Source organism: Hypanus sabinus, chromosome 6, assembly GCF_030144855.1.
Source record: "Hypanus sabinus isolate sHypSab1 chromosome 6, sHypSab1.hap1, whole genome shotgun sequence".
Taxonomy (NCBI): Eukaryota; Metazoa; Chordata; class Chondrichthyes; order Myliobatiformes; family Dasyatidae; genus Hypanus; species Hypanus sabinus.
The window spans coordinates 88136610-88161333 of NC_082711.1; the positions used below are offsets into that span (position 1 = coordinate 88136610).

Sequence of the window (24724 nt, forward strand, 5' to 3'; positions counted from 1 at the left end):
AGGTAATCTTTCATCCCTTGTTCAAAAAGAACCAATCTTCAACCTTTGTTCTGATTATTTAATTGAAGATTAGGATGCCTGCAGGGACAGTGGCCTGCTGAATTCTATCTCTGGTCATTGTACACTGACAGCCACAAGCCTGCGGAAGACTAGGTAGCCAAAAAGTTAATGAAACAAAATCTGAATCATTCCTTTGCTGCTGCCATGGTATCAAAGTAGCAATATAATGTTTACATAACATGTTCAGAGGGAACAGGATTTGTCAACAGAAAGGTGCAGTGAATGAAGTATTTTTACATAACTTAAAAAGTAAGTGAAACAAATTACCATAGGTTATTACCTCCTCCCATAGCTGCTGTCTGCCCTGCTGAGTTCTGCCAGCATTTTGTGTTTTTTTATTAAATTACCATAGGAGTATGATTTTAAAATATATATTATGTTGTAGTTATTAGAGAATCAACTATGTATCTTACAACTCTTGATGGCCCTGAAGTCTTGCCTTGTCTGTTCGTAGCAGCAAAGTTCAAAGAATGCTGAGGCTGTTGAAGAGAAGAATATGTAGATACTGGAAACCTGAAACCAAGGGAGAAAACGCTGGAAATAGGCAGCAGCTGTTTCAGTTTGATGACCTATCATCAACTGTCCTGAAGCCATCCGCAAGAACCCCTCATTTTAGAAATGGAAACCCTGATTGCAACCAATGATCCCCATTGAACTTAACCATACGTATGTCTCTATTTGTGAGTTTGTGCATTAAGATCAGATGAGGACAAGGTTAGAAAATATGAAAAGGCTTGTGAATCAATAACATTTATAAAAGTCAGATTATAAATAGAAGTGTCCACATGATTGACTTGTAAAATTACACTTGTTGTGCAGAAATGCCAAAGTGTTTGTGTTGCTAGTGTATTGCAAGCCCAATTTCTTTAGCATTACCATAAGCAGCTAGACCTGCATTGCTTTGAAAATGGAACAAGAATGTTCTTGTGCCAACGATGCCAAAACACTCAAAGCAACATTTTTTCAGGCCTTATTGAGTAATGATTATCAAAATTTGAGGGTGCTCTTGAGGCAGAAGAAGATAGATGTCGATACTGTTTTTGAAGTGGAAGATGAAGACATGGTTCTGGCATCTTACAAACAAGGTACAGTTCATAAGTCATTAGTCTGTGTGAAATAGAAAGGCTAATAAATTGGATAAACTATGATCTATCAAGCTGCATGGCTATTTCCAAGTTATCAAACTCTAATGTGAGTGTAGAATTAAAACCTTGCTGTTACATTTAAAATAGATTTTGAGCAATTATTATTTGTCATTGTTTAAGTAATATTATTAAACTTGTTCAAATACTGGCAAATAATTATTTATTTATCTAGGGAGTACTATGGAGGGCTTAATTGTTTTAGTGAATGGTTATGTTCTCTGTCACCTTGTTATTGTTTGCAATAAAACTATCATATTGATAGCTGTTTTGATGACTCACCAAATCTTCTGCAGGTTCAATCTGAAACCAGCATTCATGTTCATAAAACTATTGAAATATCAAACATCAAAGTGAATAATGGAAGATTTGAGTAAACTAAACAAGTATGTAATTTGCCAATGCTTCTTATGCACAAAATGCATTTCTATAAAGTGTTTCAACCAAAGTTTGGTACCTCCTACACTGCTTCACATCATAAGACAAAGAGGTCACACTGGAAAGTATTACCATGAATGCAAATCAAATTATGATATCCTAAAAATGTGAAAGATGCAATTTCAATGCCAGTCCTTTATTTAAAATTCAGAATTAACATGCACAGCGTTTATAGAAAACTTCATGAAAAATCAAAGATGGAGAGGTCACTGGATTGTGGAATACCTTAAAAATGTGTGGATTGAAATGTGAAGTTATACCTGTTTGTTAACCAGGGCAACTCTTAAATCAAATTCTAAAGCAGCCACATTCTTTGATAGTATGTGTGTCTGGTCTAGGATTTGCATGGTGATTACCCAGACTAACACTGGACACTCTCAGCTAGATCAGCTCACCCTTGGCCTTCTTGAGAAACCCAATGCCAGAGAGAAGTGACAGGTGCAGCTCAATCCCTCCCTCAGCCTACCATGGCCTTCCATGCCTGGCAGTGCAGATGTGGAATCCCAGGATAAATAATGTTTCAATATAGAGTTGGAGAGTTGCACAACACAGAGAACAGGCCATTAGGCCCTACCATGTCCATGCCAACATTTTACCCATCTACTCTAATTGTATTTGCCCATAATGGAACCATGCTAACGTTTGTCTCTCATGAAAGAGATAAAGGGGCTGGGGAAGGGAGAATCTGATAGGAGAAGGTGGAAGACCATGGAAGAAAGGGAAGCAGGAGGAGCAGCAGAAGGAGGTGATGGGTAGGTAAGGAGATCAGGTGAGATAGGGAAACAGGGATGGTGAAGGCCAATTACTTTAAGTTCAAGAAATTGATGTTCATGCCGTCAGATTGGAGGCTACCCAGACAGAATATAAGGTGTTGCTCCTCCAACCCAGAGCATACCCTTATTGCAACAATAAAGGAGGCCATGGACTGACATGTCAGAATAGGAAGGGGAAGTAGAATTGAAATGAGTGGCCAACAAGAGATCCCATTTTTTTCTGGCGACTGGAGCGTAGATGCTTGGTAAAGTGATCTCCCAATCTATGTTAGGTCTCACCAATTTAAATGAGGCACCACCGGGAGCACCGGGTACAGAAGATGACCCAAAAGGTTCACAGGTGAAGCACCTCACCTGGAAAGACTCTTTGGGGCCCTGAATGGTAGTGAGGGAGGAGGTGTAGGGGCAGGTATGTAGAAAAGTATCAGTGCTACATTTGCCACAGCAACACTGCAATCTATCATTCTCAAAGGACCAGCTTTGTTGAATATCTACACATTATGGGCTTAAAGTGACTGACTGTGTATCTATTAATTTTTCTGTTGTTGGCAATATTGTGGTAGGTGTTACTTCAGCTGACTGATGATAGAGTATTCGCATGGAAATGTCTGAGCAGGATCATTGATGGGAATCATGTGAATCTCTAAATAGTGTGCTGCAAACTCCAGCTCTCAACGTGGAGGTATTCAGTAGTTGTATCTGTGAAGACATGGACTGCAATCTATCATGTTCAAGACACCTTTCAGACATTCCTAATCATGATCCTGTTCACTGTGGCAGAGTCCCACGTGATGCCTTGCTATGATATGGGTACAGAGGCTTCACACTATGTACAAGAGGCACTTTTTTCTAACTTTAACATTGTAAGTGATGTCCTGAAAAAATTTTAAACAAAGGATATTGAAATCTACAGCACATTACAGGCCCTTCGGCCCACAATGTTGTGCGGAATATGTAACCTATTTTAGAAACTGCCTGGAATTTCCCTTGCGCATAGCCCATTATTTTTCTAAGCTCCATGTACCTATCCAAGAGTCTCTTAAAATACCCTATTGTACCCGCTTCCACCACCACCGCTGGCAGTGCATTCCACGGACCACTCTCTGGGTGAAAAACTTACTTCTGACATCCCTCAGTACCTTTTTCCAAGCACCTTAAAACTATGCCCCCACTCCGTGTTAGCCATTCAGCCTTGGGAAAAAGCCTCTGGCTGTCCTCATGATCAATGCTCCTCATCATCTTTTACAGCTCTATCAGTTCACCTCTCATCCTTCGTCACTCCAAGGAAAAAAGGCCGAGTTCACTCAACCTATACTCATAAGGCATGCTCCCCAATCCAGGCAATGTCCTTGTAAATCTCCTCTGCACCCTTTCTATAGTTTCCATATCCTTCCTGTGGTGAGGTGACCAGAACTGAACACAAAACTTCAAGTGGGGTCTGACCAAGGTCTTTTGTAGTTGTAACATTACCTCACAGCTCTTGAACTCAATCCCATGGTTGATGAAGGCCAATACACCAAATGCCTTCTTAACAACACCGGCAACCTGTGCAGCAGCTTTGAGTGTCCTATGGACTTGGACCCCAAGATCCATCTGATCCTCCACACTGCCAAGAGTCTTACCGTTAATTCTATATTCTGCCATTATATTTGACCTACCAAAATGAACCACCTCACACTTAACTGGGTTGAAACCCATCTGCCACTGCTCAGCCCAGTTTGGCAGCCTATCGATGTCTCGCTGTAACCTCTGACAACCCTCCAAACTATCCACAACACCCCCACCCTTTCTGTCATCAGCAAGCTTACTAACCCACCCTTCTACATCATCTAGGTCATTTATAAAAATCCCAACGAGGAACGGTACCAGAACAGATCCCTGTGCAACACCACAAGTCACTGACCTCCATGCAGAATACAAACCACCTACAACCACTCTTTGCTTTCTGTGGACAAGCCAGTTCTGGATCCACAAAGCAAGGTTTCTTTGGATCCCATGCCTCCAATTTTCTGAAGGAGCCTTACTTGGGGAACCTTGCCAATTTTATTGGCTGGAAGTTTTAAAACATGGAAAGCATTTTACGTCTGGAAAAATTGGACATTGATCCTCAAGACCCAGAAGCAGCTCTTGCCTTTGAACTCTGGCTTGCATGCTTCCAATCATACTTGGAACAGATTCCCGTGACTGAGCCCGCTATTATGCACAGAATCCTCCTTTCAAGGGTCACCCCGAAAGTTTACTCCCTTATCAGGGACCTGCTGACCTACCAAGGGGCACTGGACACCCTTAAAAGACAGTACCTGCAGCCGGTGAACACCATCTACGCAAGACATTGCTTAGCGATGCGGCGACAGCGACCCGACAAGTTGAGCGGGGAGTTTCTCTGAGCCCTACAGACACTCATGCGGGCCTGCAACTGCAAGGGACTGATGGCGGAACAACATTCAGAGCTGCTGGTAAGAGACACCTTCATTACGGGGATCAGGTCAGTGTACGTGCGCCAGCGGCTGCTGGAAAATGCCGATCTTACCCTACGCTTGGCGATCGAGACGGCCGACACGCTGGAGGCTGTTCTGCACAAAGCTGACACTGTCCAACCGCGCGAACCCCTGCCGGTTCCCCCGAGTGAATTCACCACCGCTGCTGCCAGTCACGAGTCCATGAACTCCCCGAAACCGACAACAGCTGCTGCCAGTCGCAAGTCCACGCAATGTTACTTCTGCGGACTCAAAAAGCATCCCCGACAATGCTGCCCGGCCCGAGAAGCGACCTGCTCCAGCTACAGGAAGAAGGGCCATTTCGCCAAGGTCTGTAAGTCTGAACCATGAGCGGGGTCGGGCAGCGCTGCGTGTGAGGCATGGGGGCTGCCATCTTGGTCGCCGCCATCTTGCCTGCCCGCCTCGTGCGAGACATGGGGGCGGCCATCTTTGTCGGTGCCACCTCACCCTGCCTCCGACCCACGGGTGCTTACCGGGCACCAAGACAGCGGTTCATCTCTGGCCTCCGTAACCCTCGACCAAAGCGCCCCACACCAGCTTGCAAGGTCAATGATGGACATCCTGGTGGAGGGGCACAGGACTAGCTGCCTGTTTGACACAGGCAGCACTGAGAGTTTTATTGACCCGGACACGGTGCAACGCTGCGGACCCTTGACACGGCCGGTAAGCCAGAGAGTCACCACGGCTTCTGGGTCGCATTCCACAGACATCTGGGTGGGTTGTGTAGCGACATTGGTGGTGCAGGGCACAGAATATCGGAACTTTGCGCTACTGGTCATGCCTCAACTGTGCGCGCCTGTGCTATTGGGGCTGGACTTCCAGAGCCACCTTGAAAGTGTGACTATGGCATATGACGGGCCCCTCCCACCACTCACTGTCAGGAATCCTCAGTTTGGTGGGACTTCGACATATACCCCGCTACTGACCACACACACACACCGACCCACACGTCCCACCCAGCACCATGCCGACAGCTGCGCTACTGACACCACTTGCAGCCTCTCCGCCCTCAAGATCCCTCCCCCACCGCTGTTCACCAACCTGACCCCCGACTGTAAACCTGTGGCAACTAAAAGCAGGAGGTACAGCGCGGGGGACAGGGCCTTCATTCAGTCGGAGGTGCAGCGGCTGCTCAGGGAGGGGATCATTGAGCCAAGCACAAGTCCTTGGAGGGTCCAGGTGGTTGTTGTTCAGAACGGGGAGAAAAATAGGATGGTGGTGGACTATAGCCAGACCATCAATGGGTTCACGCAGCTTGACGCGTACCCCCTACCCCGCATCGCGGATATGGTCAACCAGATAGCTCAGTACAAGGTGTACTCGACCATAGATCTGAAATCCGCTTACCACCAGCTCCCCATCCACCCAGAGGACCATCCCTACACCGCCTTCGAGGTGGGTGGCAGGCTCTATTACTTCCTGTGCGTCCCCTTCGGTGTCACAAATGGTGTCTCTGTCTTCCAGAGGGAAATGGACCAGATGGTGGACCAGTGCCAACTGAAGGCCACAATTCCCTATCTGGATAACATCACCATCTGTGGTCACGACTGGCCGGATCACAACGCCAACCTCCAATGATTTTTCCAAGTGGCCAAAGCCCTGAACCTTACTTATAACAGGGACAAGTGTGTGTTCGGAACCACCCGACTCGCTATCCTTGGGTATGTCGTGGAAAATTGGGTCATTGGCCCTGATCCTGACTGTTAGAACTCCCTCTTCCCACCACCCTCAGAGCCTTCAGATGGTGCCTGGGCTTCTTTTCCTATTACGTCCAATGGGTCCCCTATTACGCAGACAAGGCCCGCAACCTGGTCACATTTCCCCTCTCTGCCGAGGCCCGTGCGGCCTTCAGCCTCATTAAAGGGGACATTGCCAAAGCAACGATGCATGCGGTGGACGAGACCATTCCCTTCCAAGTAAAGAGTGACGCCTCCGATTTCGCGCTGGCTGCTACCCTCAATCAGGCAGACAGGCCAGTAGCATTCTTTTCTCGTACCCTTTAAGGCCCTGAAATTTGGCACTCTGTGGTGGAGAAAGAAGCCCAGGCCATAGTGGAAGCTGTTAGGCACTGGAGGCACTATCTCGCCGGCAAAAGGTTCACCTTGCTGACCGACCAGCGCTCAGTTGCGTTCATGTTCAGCAACCAACAGTGGGGCAAAATCAAAAATGATAAAATTTTGCAGTGGAGAATAGAACTCCCCACCTACATCTATGATATCCTGTACCAGCCTGGAAGGCTCAATGAGCCCCCTGATGCCCTATCCCTGGGAGCGTGTGCCAGTGCGCAGCTCGACCAGCTATACGCCCTCCATGCAGATCTTTGCCACCCGGGGGTCACCCGATTTTACCATTTCATGAAAGCCCGGAACCTGCCTTACTCCCTTGAGGACATCAGGACGATGACCAGGGACTGCCAAGTCTGCACTGAGTGCAAACCGCACTTCTACCGTCCTGACAAGGCACAACTTAGCAAGGCCACCCGCCCCTTTGAGCAACTGAGTGTTGACTTTAAGGGCCCCCTTCCCTCCACTGACCGCAATGTCTACTTCCTCAACATTATCGACGAGTACTCGCGGTTCCCCTTTGCCATCCCCTGCCCTGACACCACTGCCACGTCCGTCATAAAAGCCCTGTGCCAGCTCTTCACTCTGTTCGGATATCCCTGCTATATCCACAGTGATAGAGGGTCCTCCTTTATGAGTGACGAGCTGCGCCAGTACCTGCTGGCTAGGGGCATTGCTACTAGTAGGACCACGAGCTATAATCCCCGGGGAAATGGACAGGTGGAGAGGGAGAATGCCACAGTGTGGAAGGCCACACTTTCAGCCCTTAAGCCAGAAGAGTTGCCGGACTCTCGATGGCAGGAGGTCCTCCCCGAGGCACTCCACTCCATCTGCTCCCTGTTATGTACGTCCACCAATGCCACCCCTCATGAGCGCCTCTTTTCTTTTCCCAGGAAGTCTGCCACTGGGACCACCCTACCAGTGTGGCTGACGTCCCCAGGGCCAGTGCTGCTCCGGAAACATGTGAGGAGCAATAAATACTCCCCGCTGGTCGAGAGGATTCACCTTCTACATGCGAACTCCCAGTATGCCTACGTGGTCTTACCTGATGGGCGGGAGGACACGGTCTCCGTCCGCGACCTGGCGCCCGCAGGTGCAGCAGACCACTACCCCGAACACTCCCCAGTAACTATGAACCCTGTACCCGAGGTGACACCGCGCACACCAAGCCCTACACAGACTCCTCACGACACTCCTATACCGGGTGTCTCGCACGCGCATAAACCAGGAGCCTCATACATTCATGAGGGATCACTGACGCCTAGTGGGCTGACACCTCCAGTCAGGCCGGAGCCAGCACAACCACCGACTCCGGTGCAAGCACCACCGGCTCCTTTGCAATCACAGCCGGTGCTACGTAGATCGCAGCGACAGATTCGACCACCTGATAGACTTAACCTGTAAATATACTTGTCAGAAACTTCGCCCTTTTAAAACTCTCTTTTAAAACAAAGGGGGGGGGTGAATGTGGTGAACTACATATACCTGTCTGGACACCCCCCCCCCCACCCCACTGACTGCTCCTGTGGCTCCTCCCACTGACCATGGCTTCTCCCACGGACCCCGGTATAAAGGCGATTGGAGACACCACCCCGGCGTCAGTCTCCAGGATGCAGTGTGGTGGTCAATTGCTGCTTGTTCTTTCTTCCAGCCAATAAAAGCCTATATCTCGCCTCTCGTCTCCAAGAGTTATTGATGGTGCATCAGTCATATAACTGTAATAAGCAGTGCAAATATTTTATACAGCTCATAGAATCCACCTTCAGTTGTATCAATACACAGAACGTGTAACAGTACACCACATGAACAGGCTGTTTGGCCCATTATGTCTGCAACACCCTGATGGCTACTTAATAATCACATCTGCATGTACGTGGTCTCCGTCCCTCTACTCCATCCCTGTTCATGTGTCTGTCCACATGGTTACTTCTACCACCTCCTCAACCAATGTATTCCAGATACCTTCCACTGTGTCAAAAAACTTGCCTCACACATATCCTTAAAACGTTTTCCCCACTATACTTAACACTACATCCTCTAATACAGGGGCTCCCAACCTCTTTTGTGGCATGGGCCCCTACCATTAACTGGGGAGTCTATGGACCCAAAGTTGGGAACCCCTGCTTGAGTATTTGACAGTTCCAGCCTGGGATTATCTACTTTGTCTCATAATTATAAAACCATGAGACACAGGAGCAGAATTAGGCCATTCAGCCCATCGAGTCTGCTCTGCCATTCCATCATGGCTGATCCCAGATCACATTCAACCCCATGCACCTGCATTCTTGCCATATCCTTTGATGCTCTGACCGATCAAGAAACTAACAACTTCCACCTTAAATATACCCACGGACTTGGCCTCCACCACAGTCTGTGCCAGCGCATTCCTCAGATTGCTCTCTGGCTAAAAAAATTCTTCCATACCTCTGTTCTAAAGGGTCACCCAAGTAAATGGCATCCACTGCCTCTCCTTTGTCCACTCTGCCGGTTATTTCCTCAAAGAGCTCTAACAGATTTGTTAGGCAAAATTTCCCTTGACAGAAACCATGCTGATTGACCTATTTCATCATTAGTCTCCAAATACCTTGAAACCTCATTCTTGATAATGGACTCCAACATTTTCCCAGCCATTGAGGTTAGGCTAACTGGCCTATAATTTCCTTTCCTTTGCCTTCCTCCCTTCTTAAAGAGTGGAGTGACATTTACATACATCAAGTCCTATCTAGTCTCCCCGCAGTCTTTGGTGCTCCTGAAAAACAACCCCAAATTCACCTAACCTCTTCAATTATAAAAATAAACTATCTCAAATATAAAAGCAGATAGTAAAAGATTTGATAATAATGTAAAGTGGGAAAAGGAGGCTAAAGTACCCTTGTATGAAGAGAAAGAGGAATTAATATTGGGTAGTGACACCTTGCTTAGCTCTAAAAGCACACTCAACATAGAAATATTTCAATTCCAAAAAATATAAAGATTTTCTCTCCAGACATCTTATACATATTTACTGTGCATACAACTACTACATATGTAACAATCTTCAGATGAATGTACCTAGGTGCAGAGTAAACTCAGGACTCGATAGTAGAAATTAACAATGAAGATTTATTCAGGGAATAATCAAACTAAGAGTTCACTTACTGGGGATTTGAGCACACAGAATGGTAGTGCATACAGAACTTGAATCCAGGTCTCACGATAAGCACTGGCCAAAATAACCTTAAATAGAATATAAAACCCAGGAAACCCATGTGGGTCGAAACCAAAAACTAATCACTTAAAACAGGAAGCCTAGGGAAACTGTATTCACATAACGAGTGTCACAAAAAACACAGTGACAACTTAATGATAAAGGTAATCATTAAGCCAATCTAGTAAGTACTGCTCAGGTGCGTGAAGACCTGCCACGACCTAGCACCCCTCACTGGTCCAAAGAGTTCATGACAGGACCCCAGCCCCACCGATGATCAACAGCTGATGGCTCAGGGCAATCAGCATACCTATTATGAAAGTTCATGATTAATTGAGGATTCAGAATGTCCTGAGAATGAACCCAACATATTTCCTCCATGCCATAGTCTATCCAGTCCATGAGATATTATATCTTGCAATGAACACAAAGGAAGTCTAGTAGGTGCCTATCTGTGTAAACCTGTTGTCCAAAGACAAAACAAGAAGGGAGAGTAGCTTTGGGAGCAGAGGCTGAGGGACTGCAAAGTATAGGTTTGGAGTGAGAGACATGAAAGGTGGGATGGATATGCAAGGTTCTGGGTAATTGCAAGCGAGATGACACTTGATCAATTTTTCTGAGAACCTTAAAAGGACCAACGTATTTGGGAGCCAATTTCCAAGATTCCACCCACATGGGCAGGTCCTGGGTAGATAGTCGAACCTGACTGGACAGAATGAAGTACCAGGTTGCCTTCAAGAGTTAGTCTGTTGCTGCTGTCATTGAGAGCTCACCATTAAAGTCAATCTTGCCTTAGACCAGGTCTACGTGCATCTCTTAACCAATTCACCAACTGCAGGGACATCCACCTCAGACTCCTGCTCCGGGAATAGTGGGGGACTGTAGCCAAACTGACAAACTGACAAAAGGGGAAATCCCAAAAGAGGAATGGAAAAAGGTATTGTGTGCGAATTTTCTCCAAGCAAGATGGTCACGCCACGTAGTCAGATTTCCTAAGACCAGATGCCTTAGGAATCGCTCCAAGATCTGATACACTTTTTCTGTCTGCCCATGTGTTTGTGGGTGGAATCCAGAGGATAAACTAACAGTTGTTCTGATCAGAGGACGAAAGGCCTTCCAGAATTTGGAAATGAAATGCGGGCCACAGTCGGAGACAATGTCCCACGGGAAGCTGTGAATTCGGAATATATTTTGCTGTCTCTACTGTTGTGGGTAGTTTGGGGAGAGGAATGGAGAGACAGGCCTTCGAGAGCTGCTCCACCATAACCATAATGATAGTTTTCTCTTGGGATGGAGGAAGACCAGTGATAAAATCCATTAAAGTTTGCAACCAGGGACAAGTGGGAATAGAAAGTGGCTGTAAAAGCTGTGGTGTGCTGGGTTCTTTATTCTGTGAGCACACATCACATGCTGAGATGTAGTCTTTGTCATCTTTGGCCATGCCTAACACCAAAGCCACTTCTTTATAAACTCCAGAGAATGTGAAACTCTTGGGTGACCCGCATTTCATTACCCTCATGAGGAACACCTCAGGGATGAAGATACAATCAGGTGGCTCATTCCTGGCATTGTCATTATGTTGTTTCTGGAGCCACCAGCCTTGAATTGGGGAGAATGATCTTAGGGACTTCGCCCTTATCTGGCATTTCATACTGTCTAGAAAGAGCATCCAGTTTCTGATTCTTGGAACCAGGCCTGAATGTAATGATAAAATTATTGAAGAACAATTCCCAGCGTGCCTGCCGGCAGTTCTGTCTCTTGGCATCCTATATATTAGCTAGGATCTTATGATTGGTCCAAGCCAAAGGGGAGTGTTTGCCTCCCTCCAGCCAGTGGCTCCATTCTTCAAGTGCCAGCTTGATGGCATGGCTGATCTCATAGTTCATCTCAGTGAGAGAGAGGGCTGGAGAAGAAGGCACACGAGTGATACTTTCGCTCGGAATGTTGTTGCTCACTTCTATTGTAGGCATGATTTGTGTTCTTTCTCTGCACGTCGGATGTTGATCTTTATTCTTTAATTGGGTTCTTTCAGGTTTCTTGCTTTGTGGCTGCCTGTAAGCAAACTCAAGGTTGTATAATTTATACATTCTTTGATAATAAATGTACTTTGAAAGGCCCAGTAGATCTTTTAGTGAGGTTGTTAGTGGAGCTGCATTTGTGTTAAGTCCTGCCGTTGCCCAGCTTCCTTCACTGGGCAAAGGCTATAGAGTGTTTACTTCCTTTATGCATAACATGTAACATGATTATATCTATACCATAAGATGAGGTGTCACAGTAAGCTTCACTGGGCAGTGTGGATCATAATGTGTAAGTACAGTGTCTGATGTCACTATTTCCTTTACCTTCTTGAAAATGACCCCACACTGCATTGTCCATAGTGATTGCTTTTCAATCTGTAGTAATGAGTTCAAGGGCTGAAGCACAGTAGCCAGGTTTGGCAGGAACCTGTTATAATAACTGACAAATCCAAAAAGGCATCCGTTGGCTTTGGAACATTCATCACTGCTTGAATTTTCTCAGCAAACTTGTGTAATTCTTGTGCATCTATGGTGTGACCACAATAAGTGTTGCTTGGTTTAAAGCATTTGCTACATCCTGCTCTGAGCCCATAATCTTCTAATCTTTTTAACACTGTCTTAAGATTTTGGAGATGTTCCTTGTCATCCTGACTGGTAACAAAGATGTCATCCAGGTAACACTGAGTGCCTGGGCAGCCTTGAACCACCTGGTCCATCGCTTTCTGCCAGAGTGTAGGTGCAGATGCTACTCCAAAAATAAACCTACAATAGCAATTAAGTAATTGTGGAATTACTGAAACAGCCCAGCCAGTGTCCAATTCCATTTTAGTTAATTGTCCACTCTGGTGTAGGCCACATAATTTGTCTCTTCTATTTCCCACTCTAGCCCCTTACCTTTTATCGCCTACCCCTGGGTCCCCTCCTTCTTCCCTTTCTCATATGTTTCACTCTCCTCTTCTATCAGATTCCTTCCCTACTGGCTTCACCTATCACCTTCTAGCTGTTCCCCTTCCCCCTTTTTATTCTGTTGTCTGTCCCCTTCCTTTCCAGTCCTGAAGAAGTGTCTCAACCCAAAATGTCGGCCATTTATGCATTTCCATACATTCTACCCGACCTGCTGAGTTCCTCCAAATATTTTGCATGCGTTGCTTTGGATTCAGATTCAGTTTATTGTCATTTAGAAACCACAAATACAATGCAGTTAAAAAAATGAGGCAACGTTCTTCCAGAATGATATCACAAAAACACATGACATAACAGACTACACCTGAAAATCCACATAATGTTTGGCAATCCCCAATCCAGAGTCCGGAGAGGCTGCTGCGTATTAATATCGTGCTACCATCTTAGCGTGTTCCCTGGAAAGGAGCTCCAATTCCACCAGACAAACAAGTCCAAAAACTAAAGCTACAAGACCTGCACAAAGCCACATATTTACAACATATAGTTACAACAGTGAAAACAATAGCATAATTGATTTTAAAAAAAACAGACCATGGACACAGTAAAAATAGTCCAAAGATGTTAAAAGACTATAAGTTTGAAAGAAACCACCACACAGTTTCCACAAGTCCTAGGGTCCTCGATTGACTAGTCATCCCACGCCGACGGCAGAAGGGAATACCCCCGCTATGGACTTCCACGGTACCACCCGAAGCAGACGCAGCACACAATGAAAGCGAACTGACCGCAGCGGACTCCATCGAAGCTCTGAGCCTCCGACCATCCCCTTTGCCACAGCTTCTCCAAGCACCATTCTCTGCCGAGCGTATTAAAACGCCCCCGCCAACGGCCATCGGCAACGCAACCCCGAGGACTGGGGGCCTGTTCATCCCAGCAGAGACCCGGACCCCACAGCAGCAGCAGCAACGAAGAAGGTCTTCCTGGAGATTTTCAGATGTTCCTCCATGCTCCCACATTCATTTTTCATCTGATTATGATTGCGCACGGCACCCCGCTTCACAAATAACAGATAATCAGCTCTGGAGTAGCCGCTGCAAGCTGCATCGCACCGCCACTGCACTGATTGAAACAAATTCTCATGTTTGAAATGCTGAAATTCTCATGTTTGTGATTAACTTGTTTCTTGCTAGTTTTCACATGGTAAATCTTAAGGCTACTCAGTCCTGTGACACTTTCATTATTGTCAGATTTTATCAACAGAATGCAGATTAGAATACTTCTTGAAACTGCAATTTGACTTTTTATCTTTTTCTCTTCTCTGTGCAGTCCATTTACTTTTGTCTGCCTGAAATGATCTTTGTATGTCGTCTACTTTAGCACATTTTCTGACAGTTTTGTCTTTAAACCATACAGTCTGGAATACTATATGTGAGCCCCTGCCACAACAGCAACACAACTTGTTCAGCCTGACAGGTTTCTACTTAGACTTTGCAATTTTGTGCACAGTCACCTTCATTCCAGACAGCAACTCAATTGTGTCTCTGTCTGCTGTTTCTATTGATACAGCAATTTCAACTGCTCTTTTAAATGTGTGTTCTGCTTCAGTTGGGAGCCAGTTTTCAATATTTTCTTGGAAGGTTTCACAAACTAAACAATCTCTCAGTGCATTATTAAGCCCATCACTAAACTGACAATGCTCTGACAATTTCTTCAATTCAGCTATGTAAGCTGAAATGGACTCCCCTTCCTTTTGATTCTGCTTATGAAGCCAAAAGTGTGCTGCAATCAGCAGTGGCTTTGGTCCTAAATACTCTTGCATTACATCATTGACATCAGCAAATCTCATTTAGGCTGGTTTATTTGGAGCAGTTAAACTTCTAAGTAAACTGTATACATTTCCATCCAATGCACTCAGCAACACTGGCATTCGCTTTTCATTGGCTATTTCATTTGCTTCAAAATACTGCTCAATTTGTCCCAAATACATCATCCAGTTATCTGTTGTGTGATTGAATGCATCTATCTTTCCTATGTAGCCAGCCATTGTGCTTTTTTTAAATTTATTTTTCTTATCACCAGGTGCTTACTGTGGCCGAACTCATTGCTTGTTAACTTCATCCATTTTTTGCCTTTTTTAACATGAATATCTCTCTCCACTTCTGAAGAGAAACCTGCTGCGCTTTAACAGGTACATAAGTAGTCATCTCAAGTTCACTTTGAAATTTCCTCATCACCTTCCTAATCCAGAAACTAATTGAAAGAAAAATGCAGGAGGCAGGAGATTTCTCTGCTTAGCTTTTCTCCTCCTTTTTTAGTGAGGCACTCATAGTGAGGCTGATGATGAATGGCCTGCTGCGAGTGAAAAAGGCCTGCATTTGATTTCTTTTAATGTGGGATGGCCACTGAATGCTGACTGCAACAAATTATTGGCATAGTAAAGTCTTGATCCAATAGCAAGATTGAATACAACTGAGGACAAGCTCTGCTTCACAACCCTAACATGCATAAATATTCATTTATCAACTTGAGTTTGACATAGAGCAAAAATCTACATAAATGTGTGCACACACACATGACCGAACCCTCTACCATATTTCATTTCCCTCACCAATTTCCTCTAATGGCCTATTACCTCAGGCCACTCTATCTAACCACTCAGTCCTTCAATAAACCCCTCTACCTTGCTATGCTCTCAGCTGATCACTGTTCTCTCACCCCCATCCCCTTCATTTTTCTGTACTGCACTCTCTCCAGTACTGCCCCTGAGCTGCCAGTAAGCATGCACCTACTTTAACCCTAGGCTTGAGTTGGTCACCAGGCCAGAAAGAGCTATTTTCCTGTTGTACACTGAGTTGCTGGCTCTTCATCTGGGCCACAGCTGATAATCCTAGAAGGAAATCCAGATGTGAGTCCATGGTTATCTGTTTTCATTCTAAAACAGTAGAACTTATGAATAATACTGCAAGCAGTATTTAAAAGGAACAAAGACAAAAAATGCTGAGGAAACTTAAAAGGCCGGGCAGCATCTGCAGAGAAAGAAATGGGGGTAATGTTTCAAGTCAGTGACTTTTGATTAGAAGTAGCAGAAGTTAGAAAATGAACGTGCTCTCACTGGCAGAGAGGAGGTGGAGAGAACAAAGAGAATACATGCAAAAAGTAAAAGCAGCTCAAGGTCAAAGTTGAGCTCATTGTGATATGTGCACGCACATGTTGCAGCAGCACCACAGGCACTTTGCACCAGCACTCACAAGTAAAACATAAATTTAAATGACTGAATGTCAAAATAATGTTGGTGCCAATGGAAGGACCATGGTGAAGACTTGTTATAGCAGCAGATCTTTCTGGCGCTGTTTCAAAATAAGGGGCAAGCAAGCCAGACAAGACAGAAATGAGGAGGAATGTTTCACTCAAAGGGGGTGAAACTTAATAATTTTCTACCCTGGAAGGCTCAGTCACTGATCATATTTAAAACAGAGATCAACAGATTTCTGGCTATTAAAGGAATCAATGGATGCGGGAAGAGAAAGCAGGAAAGTGGTGTTTGATGTCAGCCATGATATTGTTCAATAGTGAGTTAAGCTTGAGGAACTGAATGACATTCCTCTGGTCCCATTTTGTAAGTTCTTGGTTCTTACTTCCAACATCTGTTTTTTCAAAATTTTCCCATTACTGCATCTGTAAGGAAAGTTTGGATAGGCAGAGGAAAAATTTAATGGGAAGACCCTGCTCCCATTGCAGAAATGTCGAAGTTCAAATGGCACAAATTTAAAGTGACTGGCAAGAGTATTAGATGGAAGAAGAGGACTAACCTGCTTCATGTACCAACATTAATTCTTAAGTTCATTTTTTTGAAAAAAGTATATTTTGTTTAATAAAAAAACATTGATATCCATTTGAATGCTCTAAGATAATATTATGTTCCAACTTGTGACATGTCCTTTCTCTCTTTCCAGGTTACTGGCTGCCAAGTTACAAGCTAGGGACATCCTGGACAGCCGGGTTGCACTTAGCAGTGATGCTTGGTAACCTAGAGAGTATCACAGTGTTACTAAATAATGATGCTGGCATAGACTATCAACCAAATGGGAAAACGCCTTTACATGTTGCCTGTGAGGTGAACAACAGGGACTGTGTTAGTATGCTACTACGCCATGGAGCTAAAGTAAACTCATACTCAATGAGCGGACATACGCCGTTACATTTGTGTAAAACCAAGACGTCAATCTCCTGTGCAAAACTGCTGATCTGGAATGGTGAGCTGCACAGAATGACATCTTTATGACATCAAACAATATGCAAATATACTTGTAATTACAACAAAATAAAATGTATAGTAGCTAACACTTTTTAGGATTATTACAAACGTACCTTTAGGTCCCATAGTCCATGTAATCATCATCTAGTTTTCAGTAGGTGAATGAGTCATTGAGTGATACACGTCAGTGATTTCCACTGACCTGAATTACTGTTGTGTATTCTTCACTACCTGTTTTCCAGTGTCATAATTAGCAGCAAGTAAAAAATACGGGTAATTGTGCCAGAATCAAATTATTGTATACAAGTTATATGTTACAAAACAGTGATAGCTTATAAGTACATACAGTATATACTAAGAAGTATGTAAAAGGAATAGAGAAACAAGAGACTGCAAATGCTGGAGTCTGATGCAATAAATAATCTGTTGAGGATCTCAGCTGGTTGGGCAGCGTTTATGGAGGGAGAGGGAATGTTCAATGTTTCACATTGAAACCCTGCAATGTGACCCCACATCCTAAAAGGAACACTTCCTCCTCAGTGAGCTCAGTCCAAATATATTTTTAAATCTCCCTTACAGAATTTAACAATGAGTTTTTTTAGGAAATAAACATAATATTATGAAAAAAGAAGTGGATTAGAGCAATTGAGTTATAGAGTCATTGAGCAAAAAAATCAACATGGTGGACCATGTTGCCAAAAGACCATAATACATGCCAATCATCAAATATACTTACCTGTTAGGCAGCTCCAGTCCATAACATTCACATAGGTTCTCAGCTAGATACTTCCTAAATGCTGTGAAGGTCATTGCCTTCACTGCTGTCTCACGTTCCAAATTCCAGTCATCTTTCTTCCCTGTGAACTCTCTAAACCTCCTATGGGAGTAAAGTGAATACTTCCAAAACAACAATTCATGCTAAATGTATTTAAATTCTTTGGGAAAGAGCACTACTAGTACAGAGGAACTAGCTGCAGCTAGCTCACTGCTGCTGCCACTCTAAGCAGAAACAGAAACAAAATACAAGAAATCAATATAAAGAGAACTGCAGATGCCTTGAATTTGAAACAGAAACTATAAGTACCATACATACCATACATAATACTGTTTAGACAGTAAACAAAAATAGCAGGGGCGGATTAATACTTGAAGTCCAGACCTTGTGGTTATTGAAGGGTTTTATCTCTCATTTCACCTTACACTTGCTGGCTTATTTGAGGAGCACTTCCAGAGTGTCCACTTTTATTCAAGGAATTGAATCCATTTGTGATGTTGTGATTTCATCCGTTGCTCTTGCAAGGCACGAGTGCTTTGTAGATGAAAGGCAATCTCTCACACTTTATTTTCAACAGGCGCAAAGTTAAATGCACAGGCTGAGAATGATTATAAAGAAACACCACTGCACACAGCTGTACAATTTGGTGTACCTGAACTTGTGGCCCTTTATGTTGACCACGGAGCCGATGTTAACAGTGTCAATATCTATTTGGAAACCCCACTCATTACAGCAATTTACTGGGCACTAGACATGAAAGAACAGAAATACAGCGAGAACCACCATCTGATCTGTAGAATGCTAATTGACTACGGAGCTTCTGTCAATGCAAAAGAACGGGATTATAAAACTCCACTCCATAAAGCTGCATGGAATTGCGACCACTTGCTTATGCAGATGTTGTTAGAGTCAGGTGCTTTTGCTCGGTCAATGGACGTTAATGGCTGTGCCCCTCTGCAGTACCTGTTGAAGGTCACGGGAGTGCGACCAGCAGCAAAACCTGAAATTTGTTACCAATTGTTGCTAAACCACGGAGCTGCAAGGATTTATCCTCCACAGTTTCACAAGGTAGGACTGCAAGTTGGGAATTAGACATTCAGCATATTGATCATGTTATTATTCTTAATTCCAATTAATTTATTATTGCACACTTTAACAGAAATTGGTGTTTGTGTTATGGAAACAACATTTTTAATGTGTTTGTAAGATATTCCTTTGACTCAAAAGCCTTCAGTCATGTAAGTTCTCCATTCTGGCAGTAAAACAAAATGGAAAGGGGTCATATTCCCTGAATAGGGAGAGACTGCAGAGGTCTGAGATGCAGAGCTCAGAAATGCAGTAGGTGGGGGCATCCTTTTGCATGATTTGCAAGAAATTGGCGTGCAGGTATAGCAAACAATCTAAAACTTGTTATTCATTATTACTTGGGGGAATTAAATACAAAAGCGGGCAAATTTGGCTTCAGCTTTACAGACATTGGTGAGACCACAGATAGATGCCATGTACAGAGTCCATATTGGAAGAAAAGTGCCAATACACTAGAAGTCTGGAATACATTTTCTGGACAAACATCTGGAGCGACAGGTAGCTTTATGAGGAGGAGTTTGGCAGCCCAGACATGTACCTACTGGAGTTTTGAAGAGTGAGGGGTGTTGGTAGTGAATCATATGAGACCATGAGACTTTATGATAGGATGGATGCCTTTTTTTCTTGTGGGAGAACCTAGAACTAAGTTGAAACCATTTTTAAGAATAAAGAGTCATACAATTAAGACTGGAAGGAAGTGATTTTTTTTTATCTCAGAGAAATGCAGGTCTTTGGAACTCTCTTTTTCAAAGGGAAAAGGGAAGAGAAGGACATAGATACTTGGTAAACAAGGGGAAGAATGGGATTTCAGCCGTTGTCTTATTTAATCACAGAGCAGGCAGGTGGCCTGCTCCAGCTCCTAATTCAAATGCACGTACCATGTTTACATTTTTCTGTCTGTTTCTAATAGGCTAATCCATTTACTAACATGGCTAATAAAAAAATCTCATTTACTGTGGCATGGCTAAAATCACTGTCATTCCCGGGTGCATATTGGCTTTTTTTTGGTTTTGATTGGAATAAAAATTGTTTAAATTTTCAAGATTGTATTTTACAATAAATTCAGAAGTACTGAGCATTATTGAAAGCTGATGTCACCTGGTCCTGGGAAATTGCCAAACTGTAACTTATTAAAAGAAACATGTTGAAGAAGCAGATTAATTGGTGATAATCTTCCACTTCTCATCATAGTTGCATAACAATAGAAGGTCTACCCATCACTGCATCCTTGATTCTGCCTTAGATGTTCCCCTGATCTGAGCTTACACTATCTATTTGCCTGGATAAAAGCAATACCAGTAACTCCCAAGAACCTCAACAACATCCGGCTCAAAGCAGCCCACTTGACCATCAAACCCTCTAAATGTGCATTCCTTCTATCGACAAGTATATCCTGGCTGTAACATTGACCCTATACCCACCCGCACCACCCCAAAATATTAATGGTGGGATCTCAAGACATTATTGCCCTTAACTGTCAAGGATAGCTGATTAAATTCCTTTTCCTGGATATGATCATTGCCTAATAAGTGGCAAGTGACTTGGCACCATCTCAGATAGGCACTGTAGGTAAAAATGTAGGTTTCACTGACACTGTCTCCCAAATCTGTGATGCCTGCCTCTGCGAAGGACGATGAGTACAGGTGCATGGGATACAACCACTTATAGGTGCCCGTCATGTCACAAAGTATATTGTTGGACTTTACTGTCACTGTGTCTGCATCCTGTAGTTCCTATCTGGCAGCACAGCAGGAGTAATTATACCAAAAAAAGAGCAGTGATTCAAAAAGGTGTCTAACCAGCAACTTTTCAGTATAATTAGGAAAATTAAAATACAAAAAAAACGTTCTCTCTCTACCACTCTTCCTCTCCCATCCATTCCTTTACATCACACCTTCTCTCTCCCATTTCTCCTCCCATCCTCTCTCTTTCTGTCTCTATATATTATACTTTCACTCTTCTTTCTCTCCAACTCTCACTGACACATTTTTCCCGGCCTTCTCTCACTTCTATCCCTTTCCCTCCTCCACTCTTGTCCTCCTTCCCCTTCCCATTCCACGCAGATTGAAAGACCTTAGCCGATGATTGGCAATAAGGCCATCACTCCCACAAATTAGGCCCGAGGGCCAGTGAGAGTCCTGTAGGGCAGGCCTCTGGCTCTCTTATGGTCCAGGAGGGTGAGGGACTGTCCCAGGTTACTCCAATTCAGTGGCGGAGGTATTCTGCAGAAGAATAAACCATATATTGGTGTAACTTTAGATAACTGTTCAGTCAACTTTATGCATCAGAGATTTGGATTTATTCTTCATTAAATTAAACCAAAGACTGACTGAAACTACATTTTGTGTTTAGGTTCTACAGTCATGTTGTACCTGTCCAAAGGCAGTTGAAGTCATGATCAATTCTTATGAATCTATTCACTCTACAGCAAAATGGAGAGCGGTTATACCTGATGATATTTTAGAGGTAATTCTGTTTGTCTTCTAAGACTTCAACAGTTAACAAAGACAGTGGATTAGGAGCAATGGTTTCTACAAATAGTCAACATCACACAACATAATTAAATTGAAGGGGTCAATTTAAATTCATGAATGGACTCAGCATTATACAGGTGCTGAGTATGAAGTCCTGGGGGGAGAAATTGCCTTCTGCTATGATGCTTCTCACTGTGTCTTGGGTTTGGGTGAGATTGGGGCAAATGTATGCTTCATTGCATGAGCTTTTGCTGCAGGCTGCTCACCAGTGTCAATGAAGTGAAAAATCAACATCACGTTAAAATGACAGGCCATGAGCTCAGCAAATATGAAATATCACTTTTCAAATCATAAGTCTATAGAAAATTCGTGATGCAGCGAGATGACACCCAAGTTGTCATGAAGGTGCCAAATAAGAAAGAGCTACCCAACTCAATCCTGCCTTCCAATCCTTGTTTTATAATTTTGCAAGTCATGAGTCTTCAGTGCAAAACAAAGTTACTTTTTTCATACGGTGAGTGTTTCTGCCACTACCATCCTTTCAGGCAATGGGTTCCTAATCCATAACATCCCTGGATGAAAGCAATTTTCTTCATGATGCACCATCAATAACTCTCTCTGAGACGTGAAGTCGAGATATCGGCTTTTATTGACTGGAAGAAAGAACAAGCAGTAGTTGACCATACTAGATCCTGGAGAATGAGGGCCGGGCTCAGGCCTCAATCGCCTTTATACCGGGGTCTGTGGGAGGAGCCACAGGAGCAGTCAGCAGGGGGCATGTCCAGACGGGTATATGTAGTTCACTACACTTCATCTCCCCTTTAATCCTTTTATCTATCACTTTAAATCTATGCCCCTTGACATCCAAGGAAATACATCATTCCTCTTTACTCAATCTAGGTTTTTAACAATTAATCAAGTCTCCCCTTCCCTACTCAATCTTTACTAATAACTTCATTTTTCATTACTTGCAGCATCTTTATGAATGCCCTCCTGTACCCTTTCCAAAATAATCACATCTTTGCTCTTATGTCGTAATCAAGCTGTGGCCTAACTAGTGTTCTATAGAGTTCCTGTGTAATCTTCCTTTTCCTATATTTTATCCCTTGGTTAACAAAGATAACACCACAGATGCCTTTTTAACCATTGTGTTGAATATTTCCCTGCTACTTTTAATGATCTGACATACAAAGTCCGATGTCCCTCTGCTTTTCCAGACAACTCAGTGTCGTACTTGTGCTGCCCATTTTCTGTTTATACACTCTGTGGCCATGTTATTAGGGAACCCCAATACCTAATAAAGTGGCCACTGAGTTCATGGCCTTCTGCTGAAATAGCCCATCCACTTCAACGTTCGACATGTGGAGCATTCTGAGATGCTCTTCTGCATGCCATAGTTATAATACATGTTTGTTTGAGTTACTGTCATCTTCCTGTAAGCTTGAACCAGTCCGGCCATTCCTGCTCTCCCCCGACCTCTTTCATTAACAAAACATTTTCCCCACAGAACTGCTTCTCACTGGATGCTTTTTATTTTACTCTCTGTAAACTCTTGTGTTTGTTGTGTATGAAAATCCTGGGAGACCTGCAGTTTCTGAGATGTTCAAACCACCCCATCTGGCACCAACAATCATTCCGTGGTCAAAATAACTTAGATCACATTGCTTCCCCATTCTGTTGTTTGGTGCAAATACAACTGAACCATTTGATCGTCCCTGCATGTATTTATGCATTGAGTTGCTGCTGCATCATTGACTGATTAGATATTTGCATTAACAAGCTGGTGTACTGGTAGACCTAATAAAGTGTCCACTGAATGTGGGTGTAAATAGACATTAAATTAAGGATGATTCTTCAATACACTATCCTTATACTAGTAGATTTATAGGTACGAAGACATCAGTTAAAATTATATAGTACATGCAAATAGTGCACATATTAGTGTAACATAAACCTGCAAATCGTCAAGATATCTGAATTTGTATTTTGCCCATTGCACTTGCTTTAGAAACAGTGCCATTATACTTCCTGTGTCACACTCTGGCAATACATTACCAATAGAAATATCATTGTGATCAAAATAATTATGCCTGAAGTAATGACACATCAAAATTCAAATGAAAAGCTTGCAATTGTTTACAGGAAGTACAATGTTAACCATCAATCCAGTCAAATCACTTGTTAAGAAACAGATTGCCTGATCTATTGTCTTGAATCAGGAAAATATTTGCCCAGCTAAAAACCCACCAACCATAGAGCATTAAGAAAATTGAAATGTGGCAACCCCAATATAGTAATCATTAAATTCAAACAGCTTTCGAATATAATTAAACAAATGCAACAAATTTGAAGCTAAGAGTGCACCTTGCAAAGTAAACTCCAGCTTATTCTCCATCTACTCTGTCTTTCACATTACTCCACCACACCAATCACCTTCACATTTAGTACCTTTTGATTTAGAAAACTAATCTGTGACCCGTTTTATTCTTTTGACTTTTCAGCAACACTCAAATTTTTATAATTCTCTGTTCGATGTCTGTGGAAGATCTCCTCGCTCTCTAATGCACTTAGCTAGATGCTCCATTCGAAGAGTGTTAAAAGCAAGGTGCTACAGTGGTGTGCCAAAACTAAACATCCCACCTCGACTTAAACAATATCTTCTATTAGAGCCAGAAGGTGTGATATACTGAATATCAGAAATCCATTTTAACTTTGTTGTGAGTATATGAAGACCTTAAAAAGTGTCAATGAAGTATAATCTTCACTAATTCTTCTCAATTAAATCAGCACTTTGCACACATCTAATGGCCCAGACTTTGCCATCAGTGGAAAAAGAAGCGTGTTTGCCAGCTATCAGTTTACAGCTACCCATAAACTTTCTCTGGGCTTTTGACCAGAAACTTGAAACTAGAGATCCTTTTCAGACTGGTGATTTCTTAATATGAGGTCTCTAACATGCATGAGCATGGAAAGAAGCTGTGTGTTTCTTCAACCAAATGAATCTTCCCTCAGCCATGTAGAAGTTAAGAAGTAGAAATTCGGATGCTTAATT

At 43.4% G+C, this 24724-nt stretch overlaps 1 protein-coding gene across 1 annotated transcript; it reads left to right on the forward strand.

Moving 5' to 3' along the window:
• Positions 1 to 967: 967 nt before the first annotated feature.
• Positions 968 to 24362, forward strand: asb4 (ankyrin repeat and SOCS box containing 4). Its single transcript, XM_059971465.1, has 5 exons — positions 968 to 1145; positions 17036 to 17335; positions 18690 to 19180; positions 21551 to 21664; positions 24174 to 24362. Exons 1-5 carry the CDS (start codon positions 968 to 970, stop codon positions 24360 to 24362), a joined length of 1272 nt encoding a protein of 423 aa, XP_059827448.1.
• Positions 24363 to 24724: the final 362 nt, after the last annotated feature.

What these genes read in the sequence shown, in the direction of transcription:
- asb4 (XM_059971465.1), top strand. Translation starts at nt 968, where the DNA reads ATGGAACAAGAATGTTCTTGTGCCAACGATGCCAAAACACTCAAAGCA. An exon ending in AAAACTGCTGATCTGGAATG is followed by an intron (nt 17,336 to 18,689) that starts GTGAGCTGCACA and finishes TATTTTCAACAG; the next exon opens with GCGCAAAGTTAAATGCACAG. An exon ending in TACCTGATGATATTTTAGAG is followed by an intron (nt 21,665 to 24,173) that starts GTAATTCTGTTT and finishes TTGACTTTTCAG; the next exon opens with CAACACTCAAATTTTTATAA.